This window comes from Bos taurus, chromosome 12 (genome assembly GCF_002263795.3).
Source record: "Bos taurus isolate L1 Dominette 01449 registration number 42190680 breed Hereford chromosome 12, ARS-UCD2.0, whole genome shotgun sequence".
Classification (NCBI taxonomy): Eukaryota; Metazoa; Chordata; class Mammalia; order Artiodactyla; family Bovidae; genus Bos; species Bos taurus.
Genome location: NC_037339.1, coordinates 75,870,212 through 75,883,811, shown reverse-complemented (window position 1 = coordinate 75,883,811; position 13,600 = coordinate 75,870,212). Strand labels below are relative to the sequence as shown.

Below are 13,600 nucleotides of genomic sequence, written 5' to 3'. Positions count from 1 at the left end.
CAGGGCGCAGAGGAAGCCCGCCTGAGCCCCTCGTTCTCTGTGCCCCCCGCCCCCGCCACTGAGCACAGCTGACTGCACACAAGCAGTTATGTGGGCTTTTGTTAATTAGTATTATTAGCTTCATTATTACCTCCAATTGCCATTCCATTTTCTAGATGCCATTGATTTGACAGTTTTTCATAGTCTCTAATTCTGTTCACTTTAGTAATAGGATAATAATTTTTGGAAAACCACACTTATTTATAAAAGTGACAAATACAAAATGCAGGCTCTTTTCCTTCCATCCGACTGATTGATTTTGCATGTCCAAGTATTGCTCACACTGCCATGGTGATTCAGTACAGTCTGTCAGTGACAAGTTCTCTCATTTGAGTGCTCATTTCAGCACTGTGTAAAAGAATTCAGCATCTTATCAGTGTTCGTAATATAAAAAAGCGGTATTCACAAGTGTGTCATTCTTGGTGTTAGTCTCTTCTGAGGATAGCACCACATTTCAGCATAAGAAATATATTTAGATGTCTGCAAGTTTGGTGTTCATTACAGGTCCTTCTAAACATTCTCCAGTTCACCAGCTGTTGTGGTTTCATGCTGAGGTTCGAGCTTTCTTCTCAGTCCATGCTAAGATAGGGTCCCCGTTTTCTCCAGTCTTCTGGACCAGGTGCTTGGGCATGCTGTCAGTGAGCGTGCAAAAATTTAAAATGTAGAGGCTGCGAGGAGGAGCGGGGACCAGGGAAGAGCATAGTCCAGGGGTCAGGAGACCCCGGACACCAGCCCAGCTTTGCCAGCAGCTCTGCCTGGGACCTCAGGACAGTCACACAGCTCCCACCCATGCTCCCAGGTGTCCCTGTCTGTGAGACGGGAGGGTTGGACCAGACAAATCTCAGGTTCTGACGTTTGCACAGTTGCAGCTCTGTTCTTACTGAACCTCCTGCTCGTTTTAAACATGCCCAATTCTGAACAGCTGCTGAGGCCTTTGTTCCAGCACACATTGTTAGCAGTCTGCAGAAGAACGTGTATTGCTGGAGGAGAAGGTGATCAGATGTTGGTTGTCAGGGTTTCCTGAGTCCTAGTATCCTGGGTTAAGGGAAGAAGACCACGTGTGTTACAAGGAGATCGGAGGCCATTCTCCACGGCTGGAGGATGTACGCGCCTCGTTTTATGTCTCTCAGTCTCTTTGCTCCTTCACTGGTTTGCTGGCTTCCTCAGGGCCCTTCCCAACATGGCCTGTCTGCACTGTAGCCTCATCCTTCACCATAGGCTGTAGTCCAGGGGTGGCTTGGAGACATGTGAGCTAATCATTGGGACGACCTCAAACAGATGCTGTTCAGAGAGTCGTTTATGTTAGACGAGGACCAAGGGCTGCCTGAGGCATTGGTGGAGTGGGACCCCTTGCGCAGAGCTCTACGCCTCAGCCTCCAGTGTTCCTACCCATTCAGAGAAACTGAGGCCTTGCAGGTAACTATCCATTGCTTCCTAAGCATATCCATCCAAGAGTCCACTGCTGATTTCAGGTGGCTTGTTCATTTGTGCTTTGCAGCCGCATCCAGTACTCTCAGAAAGGAGTTCTCATAAACACAGTTTTCTGCATCACACTGGGTTCCAGTGACGCTGTCGCAGCCTACAGGAGGTGCTCCGAGCCCTTGGCCTGTGGGGGCCCGTGCCTGCTGTGAGCTCTGCCTGGCTATCCTGAACTGCCTGCCACTTCCTGAACTCAGGGCTTCCCTCACAGCTCAGTTGCTAAAGAATCCGCCTGCAATGCAGGAGATCCTGGTTCGATTCCTGGTTGGGAAGATCCGCTGGAGAAGGGATAGGCTACCCTCTCCAGTATTCTTAAGCTTCCCTTGTGGCCCAGCTGGTAAAGAATCTGCCTGCAATGCAGGAGACCTGGGTTCCATCCTTGGGTTGGGAAGATGCCCTGGAGAAGGCAAAGCCTACCCACTCCAGTATTCTGGCCTGGAGAATTCCATGGACTGTATAGTCTATGGGGTTGCAAAGAGTCGGACAGGACTGAGCGACTTTTACTTCGCTTCACTTCACTTCCTGAACTCACTTGTTCAGAGGGGATTGACCAGGCCTCAGAGGAGACCCCAGCAACTTCCTAAACCCCACTCCCCTTTTCATGATACAGATTTCAGGCCCCACAAAATCTGATTCCACCCGTGAGCATGCTCCTTGGCTTCTCCGTTTTCTCTGCAAGGGGTCTCCAGGCCACCCTGAAGCCTGACTGACTCATTCACCTCTCGGACTCAGTGCTAACCACTTCCTTTAGGAAGCACCGCACTGTCAGGCCCCTTCACTCACCGCGTGCCTGTGCAATGCAGGTTCTGTTTCATGGGCTAGACAAAGAAGAAATCATTTAGACATAATACCAGTAAATAAAACAGAGATCTTTCCCCTCCTGTAGCTGGTACTCTAACAGGAGTGGGGAGGGGAGGAGAGTCAGTTTCACTCTAGTGGGTCAAGCGCCACTCCTGGGTTCCCACTGCTGTCGGTCACCGTGTTCTGCCTCGTTCACACGTCCACCTGCCCACTGGCTCGTGAGCTTTCTCGGGCGGTGGGGTAGGCTGTGTCCTTTTCATCTCAGGATCCCAAAGACCTGGCACCATGCACGTGAACAGGCTGCATGAAAACGCATGGAGAAAACGAACACATATCCATCTGCTAACAGCCCTTGCACTGGGGGAGGGGGACAGCTGCTCATGTCCTGCGCTCACCCTAATTATAGGAAGGTGAGGATTGTTCCTTCAAATCTGACAGCTTCCAAGAAGTTCCCGGTGGGAGTATGGAGTGAGAGTTGTGTGCAAGACGGTGGTGCAGAAAGGCTCAGGGCTGCAGGATTAACATCTGCCTTTGGAAGCCCCGTTCCTTCTTATTGCAAGCGCCCCCTCCCCGCCCTCCACCCCAGCAGCAGTGCTGGGTCCTGTGGGGCAACGTGGAGAAGTGCACCATTTTGAAAAATGGACTCAGTTCCATGAAGCCTTTTCATCTCAGCCGATGGAGGAGGTTTTGTAGCTCACAGATAAATCAAGGAAGTCCTAAATTCTTTATAAGCAGAGCGACGCATTTCTCATGTCTTAAAATAGAGTGCTCCAAGAGCTGCCGTTTCCTCAGTTTGCTATTTCAAGCAGTGGCGTTCAGCGTTTCAGCTTGTGTTAACATTTAATCACCAGACACACAAAGGCAAGAAATGACTAGAAAGTTCACGGGAAGCCATCATGTCAGAGGGGAGAGCAATAGAATCAGAAAGCCTTTTTGTTCAGCTCATCCCCTGGTTTTCGAGGCTTTGTGCACACTTGGCCAATGTCGAGCTCATTCGTGGGCCGACGCTCTCCCATTCTGCTGGATTCCAGAGGAGTCTTGTTTTCTTGGTGCTGAGAACATTACCTGACTTCCAATTGCCTGTGGATCTGGAACTTCAGTTTGCGTGGATGGCAAGCGGCCAAGCCCAGAGCAGCACATGCGATTGAAAGGACTGAGTTCAGCGAGGCTCTGAGGGAGATGGACAGGAGGGCGTGTGGGTCCTGGCCTTTGGCGCCCGTGAGAGCTGCGTGGTCACTGGAGGCCAGCCTGCTGCCGCCTGCTGTGACCAGTAGATGGGGACGGGGGCCCTGGGCATCAGTGGCTCACCTGGGCCCAGGGTATCCCTTCAGATGGAGCCGCTTCTTCCTACCATCTGGTCACATGAACAGCCTCAGGCTGTTCCGAGTCCTGTCGAAAGAAGCCAAGGCTTTGATTCACTGAGAGAAAACCATCTCTGGGCCCCGAGGAGTTTGCTCGCTCCATCCCCGCCCCCGCCAAGACTGTTCTGTCCTTTCCAATACCACTTGTAATGGAAGCGTCTGTCTGGGTTTTCTTTGGGCTCAGACCCTGAATTCCAGTGTCCTCTCTGTTTATTATCATATAGTTTTCTCCATGCTCGGCCTTTTGTTTTTCCTTCTCTATGAAAGTCCTAGCCATTGTTGTCTGTTTAATATGTTCTTGGAGCATAGAAGAAAGGTTTTGTAAACAGGTTGGTGACATTGAATGTACGTGTAGTACTCACTCAAGAACAAAAAATTCAGATTGCTGTCATGCCAGCAACACTTTTAATAATAATACTATTAAAAGTGGCATTAAAAGTGCCCCCCGTCCCCATCTACTGGTCAAAGCAACACATAATAGTAATAATTACATTTATGTGCCTGCTGTTTGCCAGGCTGTGTTGAGCATTAATTCAACGAGGCCCAATAACAGCCCCACGTAACTTCATGGGCTCAGTTTTTTTAACCACTGTGCTAAAGATGGCCTTCAACTTGATCAGTATCTGTGTGATATATATATGGCCCTATCAGAGCAGATCCAGATTTTCCGAGCAGTGAAGCTTAGACTTTGGGGGCTTTAAGAAAAATAACTTAAGTTACAAATACAAAATAAGGCACAGAAGTGAATATTTATTTAGAATTTGAAAAGAAATCACAACCAATTACAATGTTTAAAAAGCCAAATTATCGACATTGAAAGTACAGGAAAACAATACATTTTAATCAGTGAACCTCTTGACACACCTGAGTAATACTTTCTTTGAGACATTTTTTGGCTTCATACTCATATCACCTCTTCATACGATCATGACTTTGTGTTATCAGTCAGTGTCACAAGAATTAGATCATTTCGTCTTTCCTGTAGCAAGATTAGTTGAAATTTGTATTTGATTAATCATAGTTTAGAAGCGTTTAGCTTTGCAATGTTTGGTGACATCACATGAACTTTTAGGATTGAATAAATCTCTGTTAGGGTCATCATACAGGAGCTGTGTGCCTTGGGGGCATTCTGAGTTTGTGTGACAACTGATCTGCGATACCTCCAAGCAGTTCTGGTCCAAAATCTTGGGATGTACCTGTGTTGTGGTACCGCTTATGTGTACCTCCTTGTCGTATTGCCTACATGACGTTGGGAGGACTGACTTAATGAGCCACGTTCCTGTAAATCTTCCTAAACCAAGATGCCAAGCAACAGTCAACCTCAACAGAGATGTATGGAGCCTGGAGAGGGGCTGTGCAAGGGAAGGGCATTAAGCTGTCACAGCGTCTCTGGGTCCTGGGCTCCGTGCTGAGGGGGCATAGAGACAAGGAGAACCGGCCCTGTCCCAGGGCGCTAACAGTGGGGGAGATGAGCTGTTCATGGGTCATTTCAACGCACGGCCGAAGGAACTGCACCCTAGGACTGCTCCTAACGAGGCCACAGTGGTCAGAGAAGGGATAGGCTGCCTTCTGATGGGCTGAGGTGGTGCCCCAGTTATGTGGCCATGCACTGCCTGTCCCGGGGCTAGAGCAACCCTGCTTTCACTTTCTTTTCACAGCTCTGCCTGTGTCAGATTTGTTTTTTTAGAGCAACGATTCTGCTGCTAAAATAAAGCCTCTGTGGACCGCTGCAAAGGGCTGTAGGATTGTGACAGGTGGGTCTGTGCGGGGAGTGACAAGCGCACTGCCTGTGTCCCGGGCCCCCGGGTTAGAGACGCCACTGGAACCCACGTATCCATGTGCCCAAGGAGGGCTGAGCTGTTGGGTCAAGGAATTCAAACCCTTGCCTCCTGAAGAATTCTCATTCTTCCCTCAGCCCTGGTGAGGCAGCACTTCCTTGGTGACGTGAGGAGATCTCACAGCCCATGGACGGCAGCTGGTGCCATCTCATCTCTGCTTTCAGCTCTGCATCAGCGTCTGCCGGCACCTGCCACTAAACTAAATCAGGTGTTTACGAGCCTGCCCCTTCCAGGGTTTCTTTGACTCAGTTCCATAGCTAGTCTCCAGGGAAGGGCAGCCCTCCCTCCGCCCCAAACTAGGTAAAAACTTTGGCAAGTACTATGCATATACATTTCTAAGGGGAGGGGCCCTTGGTCTCAGGGGGTCCATAACCTCAGGGAGATTAAGACTCTCAGCATGGTCTTGTTCCGTGTTCATCCCTGAACTCACAAATTCCAGCGCAGTTCCTGGGCCATCATGGTAGTCCAGGTGTTCTTCAGAATCCCTGGGAGAGCTTCTTGTAGGATGGTTGGTCCCTGCCTGGAGCTTCTGATTCAGGCTTGGGAGGAGGCCTCAGAATTGACATCTGTATCAGTTTCCCAGGTGATGCTGACGGTGCTGTTCCCCGGACCCTGCTTTGAGAAACACTGCTGTAGACTGTTGTGGCCTCGTAGCACCACAGTCCTCTCCCTATCTGACTTTACAGCATCCAAGAAATGAATGTTCATACATAAGGACTTTTTTAAAAAAAAAGTATTTATTTTTAGTTGGAGGATAATTGCTTTGCAACGTTGTATCGGTTCCTGCCACACATTAGCATGAATCAGCCATAGGTATGCACAGCCCCTACCTTCCTGAAGCTCCCTCCCACCCCTTCCCACCCCTCCAGGTCATCACAGAGCGCCAGGCTGAGCTCCCTGTGTCAGACAGCAGCTTCCCACTAGCTAGCTATTTTACACATGGTAATGTGTGTATTTCAGTGCTGCTCTCTCAACTTGTCCCACTCTCCTCTTGCCCGACTATAACCATAAGTCTGTACATTATGTATGAGTCTCTATTCCTGCCTTGCAAATAGGTTCATTGGTACATTCCATATGGGGATTCCATTTTTCTAGATTCCACATACTTGCATTACTAAACGACATTTGTTTTTCTTTTTCTGATTTACTTCACACTGTATAACAGGCTCTAGGCTCGTCTGATAGATAAGAACTTTTAAGCTCCCAACGAGGGAGGAAGCTGAAGGACTTGACTATAGATTGAGCTGCACTTTTTACACACTATGAAGCACAGTCACACACTGGACATGTTCCAAACATCCTACCTGGGAGCTGGCTGAGCCCCATCCTGCCTAGGGAGACACAAGTGTCCTGGAATATTGAAAATTCAAGCAGGTAAACGTGCAGAGTTCCAAAACCTGGTAGTTCTAATGGCCTAGGAGCTTTGTAAGAGCATTGGCCGTTCATCAATTTAGGTAATTCTGGACCCACATAAATCAAGAACTGGTATGTCAATTATACCTCAATTGAAAAAAATAAAGTAGCCCTTCCTATAATCAGGCTTCATAAGATGCCTGAACTCCTGCTCTCTGTACATCCCAGCTTGGCCCGGCGCTGCCTCAGCCTTACTTTATGTGCATGGTTGCCTCCCCAGCTTAAGCTGGAAGTTTAATCAGTAACCCCCTGTGTGATTGGCCCGATCCCCTGCACCCCTCAGCTAGTGGCTGTCCTAGCCCTGAATCTAGACGGGCTCCAATGTGCGAAGTCATCAGCAGGAAATAGCGATCCTCACTGCGACTTCCAGCCCAGAGAGCTGCAGGGCTTGCGTTCCAGCTGCTCCCTGGCACCTGAGGGGCCCTTCTGACGTCAGGCCCCCTGTCACTGATGGCCAGCCCTCCCTCTTGCAGTGAAGATTGCTGTCGTGTCCTGCCTCCCGTCAGCTGTACATGGCCTCTGACTTGTAAGAGTCCCCGTCCAGTACATCGTTGATTTTCTCTATCACTGACTCCAGGTTCTTTCTTTGGGCTCATGGCCGGGCAATTGCAAGGATTGCAGGATTGTGGGGTGCCGTCTAACACTCTTGAATCATGTCACCAGGAGAAACATTGAGCTTAGGTTTGTCGAGATGGCTTTAAAGCCAAGGTCATGAGCCAGCTCTGTGCTAAGCCTCTTACTTCTGAACCAGGAGTCCGGCTGTCTGATAATTAACTTAATCTCGTTTTGCTCTTCAGTTCAGTTGCTCAGTCATGTCCGACTCTTTGCGACCCCATGGACTGCAACACACCAGGGCTCCCTGTCCATCAACAACTCCTGGAGCTTGCTCAAACTCATGTCCATCGAGTCGTTGTGCTATTTGTGTGTCATTTCTGTCACCAGTGATGCTGCAGGCCAGCTTCCTACACTGGTAGGCTGAGGTTTCCCCCCGACACCAGCCCCCCCACCAAAAAAAAAAAACCACATGTGACCAGCTGGAAAAGCTTAGTGGAGCTGAAGAACAGCGAACAGCTGTAACCAGTGAATCATCAGTTTAAGGAGGAGTGGAAAATAGGCAATTGTGCTCTTAACCCACAGCTTGGTAGATACTGGCCCCCTCACGTCTTAACCCACAGCTTGGTAGATACCGGCCCTCTCACGTCTCCCAGGCCCCCCTCTCTGTCATTTCTGTGTGTCTCCTGTTGTTGTCTTTATCTTGCCCTTATGTTTCCTCCATCTCTGTATCTTCTACTTCTGCCACCCCAAGGTGGCTGTCACCTGTGACTCTTCTCCCCCATCTCCATCTTGGCCCTTTTCCTGTCCTTCTTCACCAGTCTCCACTCACAGCCTTTATCCTCTGATGGTTTCTTTCTTCCCTCCTCCTAAAAGCCACGTGTGGAAGGCAGGCACTGGGCCAGCTATCCGTGTTTGAAGCAGGAGCTTTATGCCTTGCTCTTAGGCAGCACGTGGGTGGGTGGCTCTCCTCTGGCCCCTTTCCCCTGGAGTCAGTGGCTCTGTCAGGGACAGTGCCCTGTGCAGTTGCTGAAAACCTCCCCCCGGTCAGGTCTCCAGGAGTCGTTTCATTGAGCAACTTAAGGGTGTGTACACATGTCAACTCTTCCCAGTCCTGGAGACCACAGAAGACATGTTATTCTTCCCTGCTGCTGCTGCTAAGTTGCTTCAGTCGTGTCCGACTCTGTGCGACCCCATAGACGGCAGCCCACCAGGCTCTCCCGTCCCTGGGATTCTCCAGGCAAGAACACTGGAGTGGGTTGCCATTTCCTTCTCCAATGCATGAAAGTGAAAAGTGAAAGTGAAGTCACTCAGTCGTGTCCGACTCCTAGCAATCCCATGGACTGCAGCCCACCAGGCTCCTCCGTCCATGGGATTTTCCAGGCAAGAGTACTGGAGTGGGGTGCCATTGCCTTCTCCGATTCTTCCCTGAGATTTCCTTTATTTCTAATTCTTCCCTGAGAGGTAGGCTTTGAAACATTGCCATCCTCCTATGAGTTTTCCTGATTCACATGCACCATCCGTCTTTTAAAAGAGAGGTCGACACTATACTGCGGTTGAGCATTGGTGAGCACTGACCCTTCACAAGGCAGCCTGGGGAAGGAAGACTTCTGATGGACAGGAGACTGTGTTCTCGTTCCATCTACTGGCTACTGGGTGGCGGTCAGCGTCAGGCGGTGAGCTCAACTCCTGATCCTCTGTTCTGGGGCTCCTTCGAATGGAGTGATGTTTCCACGCCTACCTCTTTGTGGTGTTAAAGGATAGCCTGAGGCATATTAAACATTTCTAGGGTTGGTTTGAGCAAAAATAGGTTTGAATTGAGCAATACCCAATTCCCAGAGGTTGGGAGTGCTCTGATGGTAGGAGCTGGGGAGAGACTTCTGTAAAGAAAAGCGCAGAAGCAAAGAAAGGAGCTGTCGACTGGCTCCAGCACGGAGCCTGGTTGGCTGCTTGTGCCAGGTTGTCCTTAGTGTTTTGATTTCATAACCTTGAGGCATTTACAGGCTTACATTTCCATTTGCTTACATAGGCAGCCACCTATGGCATTAGAAGCACCTCAGACTGATGGCCTCTGGGTTTAATTAATTTAACAGTGGATTAAGTGTGATCATCTGTGTGAAAACACCTTGAAAGTTAACAGCGGCCCACAGAAGCAAGGTAGCCCTAATACCTACAATGTTACATTAAATACTGCCAAGATACCTTCAGGGGAAAACAATAATTAACCTCATTAACAAAAGCATTAGTTGTTGTGCTAAATAGCAAAAGTGATCTATGACTATGTAGATAGTTTTCATTTATGGAAGATTTAAGAAGTCCAAGTTCAGTCAAATGGTGAGAGCTGTCATTAAATGCACTTAAGATGTAAACGTATTGTCTGTATCGGTCCATGGGCAGGAAACACATCACCTATTTGAATGTGGACAGTTAACATCCATTTTGCCAACAAGCACCCGTAGACTGATTACTATATACAGCATAACAAACTGAAATAAAGGAGGAAATGATTTAAGTTGAATTAACATACTTTGGCGGAGAAGGCAATGGCACCCCACTCCAGTACTCTTGCCTGGAAAATCCATGGATGGAGGAGCCTGGTAGACTGAAGTCCATGGGGTCGCTAAGAGTCAGACACGACTGAGTGACTTCACTTTCACTCTTCTCTTTCATGCATTGGAGGAGGAAATGGCGACCCACTCCACTGTTCTTGCCTGGAGAATCCCAGGGACAGCGGAGCCTGGTGGGCTGCCATCTATGGGGTCGCACAGAGTCGGACACGACTAAAGTGACTTAGCATAGCATAGCAACATACTTTGGAGAAGACTTTCATTTTCTGTGACAGTTCTTACTTGAAAACAACTACCCACTCCAGTACTCTGGCCTGAAGAATTCCATGGACTGTATAGTCCATGGGATTGAAAAGAATCGGACAAAACTGAGTGACTTTTGCTTTCGCTTTCAAATCTTTTTTGGGCCTCTTTTAAATGTAAAAACAGTTTAACATTACAAATATTTTGAAAGAAGAAATTACCTCCACTTTTCACAAGATAGCTTTACTTTTTTTGATTGTATATATTTTTAATCTCCATCCATAAACATGTACTTTTATAATAATTGTGCACTTATTTGGGCACTATTTTTTTTCTCAGCATGTTTTGTAGAGTCTACTTAAATCAAGTAATTGACATTAAAGATGAGCATTTTATACTTCTAGAGCAAGGTGCGGAGAAGGCAATGGCACCCCACTCCAGTACTCTTGCCTGGAAAATCCATGGACGGAGGAGCCTGGTAGGCTGCAGTCCATGGGGTCGCTAAGAGTCGGACACGACTGAGTGACTTCACTTTCACTTTTCCCTTTCATGCATTGAAGAAGGAAATGGCAACCCACTCCAGTATTCTTGCCTGGAGAATCCCAGGGACAGGGGAGCCTGGTAGGCTGCCGTCTATGGGGTCACACAGAGTCGGACATGACTGAAGCATAGCATAGAGCAAGGTGACTGCCTCAGTAAGAAAACTGAGAACTCCATGGCGGAACACAGTAGATGCTTTAGTTCTTGTTCACAGGCTGTTTCAGTGCCTGTTGTAAGCAGGCAGCCTTCTGCTGGGTGATTCAGAAGCCAGACTCCTTCCATCTTGGGGTTGCACCCTCTGCTCAGCCTCCTGAGTCCACTGCTGGGTCCACTGTGTGCTGCTGGCAGAGGGGCGTAGGGAGGGAGCAGGGGAGAGAGGCTATCTCTCAGATCCGGAGGCTGGGAATTCTAAGATCAAGGCGTGGGCAGATTTAGTGTTTGCCTAGGGTCCACTTCGGTTCATGGATGCTCTCTTCTTGCTGTGTCCTCACATGGTGGAATGGACAGGAGAGCTTTTGGAGGTCTGTCTTATAAGGACACTAATCCTGTTCATGAGGGTTTTACCCTCATTACCTAATCACCTCCCCAAAGCCCGATTTTGAAATCCCATTGTTTTTCAGGATTAGGTTACAACACATGGGTTTTCAGGACACAGTCAGTCAGTCTATAGCAGAGGGTTTTTATGAGCCAGGCTTGGCAGCAGGCCACATCCCTTCTACTCACATGCCATTGGTCACAAGACAGTCATGTGACCACACCCAACTATGGGGAGGCTGGGAAATGTAGTCCAGCTCTATTTGGAAGGAAAGGATACAAATTTGAGGAACACAGGGCAGTCTGTCAGAATTTCTAATCTAGTTGCCATATACCAGATATCTTTAGTATTTTTCCTACATATGAATTGACATTTTACTATATAGAGCATTTGTTGAAATTGTATATATTGGATGTTTTTATAAATAGTTTCAGAAATAATATTGCAGTAAAGGATTTATTGATATAATGAATTTATTTCTGATAACTGTGTGTGTGTGCATGCATGCACATGCATCTCTTTAGCACTTGGTGTACTGTGCTATAATTAGTTGAATATGTATCTTTACTGTTGAGTTAGCCCAGTTAGTGCCTTGCATGTGGAAAGTGATCACTAAACACTGTGACAATGACTAGAACTAGATGAGATTTTTTACTAACTTTGGAAATGGCTAGAAACGGCATATTCTCTCCAGCTCGTTGCCTCATTCTTCTGATTAGTGCATGCTAGGGATGGCCACCCCTATCCCCTGGGGCTCACCCACAAGCCCTGGTTTAAGTACTTTTTCCCCCTTACTGGCCTGGTTTTAGTCCCGCTCACATTTCTCTATATTTCGGTGTTGCATATGTAAGTAGGTAGATAGATCAGATTAGACAAGGCTATTTTGAGACTCAGAGAACTGAGTTTCACAGAGTTTTATATAAAATATTGAGCTCTGTGGATGTTTTAAGCCCAGGGTTAGGGTTAGGGTTAGCCCAGGATCAAGAAGAGATGGTCATAGCTGGAGCCACTGGCCATCGTTGCCAGATCATGGCTGGATTCCCAAGCAGAGTGGCTCTGGCAAAGCTTAAGGCTTAGTAGGGGACTGACCTAGCCAGGGGTGACCCAAGATGTGACTGAAGTTCCACCAGACCCCATAGCCTCCTTTGTATTTAAATAACCAAACAAGCAGAGGACCAGGAAGTGTCTTCTGTTCTTTTGAAAACAACTTGTTTCTCTTGCTTTTGATTCTTCCTGATAGCAAAGCTGCCACACTCTCATTGTAGAGAAGTTGGAGAATGCAAAAACATGTAGAGTAGTATGGATAAGGGACCTATGCTTTGGGCTTCCTGGGTGGCTCAGTGGTAAAGAATCCGCCTACCATTGCAGGAGACTCGGCTTTAATCCCTGTGTTGGGAAGGTCCCCTGGAGAAGGAAATGACTACCCACTTCAGCCAGTTTATTCTTGCCTGGGAAATTCCATGGGCAGAGGAGCCTGATGGGCTACATAGAGTTAGGGGTCGCGAAGAGTTGGACACGACTGAGCGAACGCGTGCAAGATGTATAAAGTTCTTCAGTCTTGAGAAGTTGCGTTTATCTGTAGTGTTTCAATTGCTTATCTCTTCACCTTCCAGGCCAAGCCAAAGCTCATTGAGCCACTGGACTATGAAAATGTCATCGTCCAGAAGAAGACACAGATCCTGAACGACTGTCTACGGGAGATGCTGCTCTTCCCGTATGATGACTTTCAGGTGAGGGTAAATAGCACCGTGCGGTCGAGCTTTACAAATAGTTCTTTTTTGTCTCTTGGTTTATTGTTGGGTTAGTTCATTTAGGGAATTAAAAAGATGAAGAGATGCTATTTTAGGGAAAAAATTTATTGCCATTATCTTGTTCCAAGTGTTCCCTCATGACTTGATTTTTTATTGGTATTGTTTTACATATATGTGTTATATGTGTGTGTGTGTACACACACAGATATGAATATATGTTATGTGTGTGCATATCTGTGACTACATGCATATTCATACGCATAAAACACACATACATATATAACACAAATGTTTTCTCAAGCATTTGTCTGTTATCTTGAATAGAAGTGGTATCAGTTCAGTCGCTCTGTTGTGTTCGACTTTTGAGACCCCATGGACTGCAGCACGCCAGACTTCCCTGTCCATAGTCTGAGCTAATTCTGTAGACACAAGTGCCTCCTACATCTTAGGAAATTTGTTTGAAGAGGATTTTAAGGGTTTT

The 13,600-nt window shown here is 47.6% G+C and overlaps 1 protein-coding gene across 27 annotated transcripts in view; it reads left to right on the top strand.

Moving 5' to 3' along the window:
• The window catches only part of DOCK9 (dedicator of cytokinesis 9), a 323,976-nt gene that overhangs the window by 121,727 nt on the left and 188,649 nt on the right, over positions 1–13,600 (top strand). For all 27 annotated transcript variants that reach the window (XR_009496611.1, XM_059892120.1, XM_059892137.1 and 24 more), the window contains exon 2: positions 12,982–13,098. Coding sequence is in view for 26 of the 27 variants with exons in the window: in XM_059892120.1 (XP_059748103.1) it covers positions 12,982–13,098 (117 nt within the window). In the remaining variant the exon portion in view is untranslated. The remainder of the gene's footprint in view (positions 1–12,981; positions 13,099–13,600) is intronic.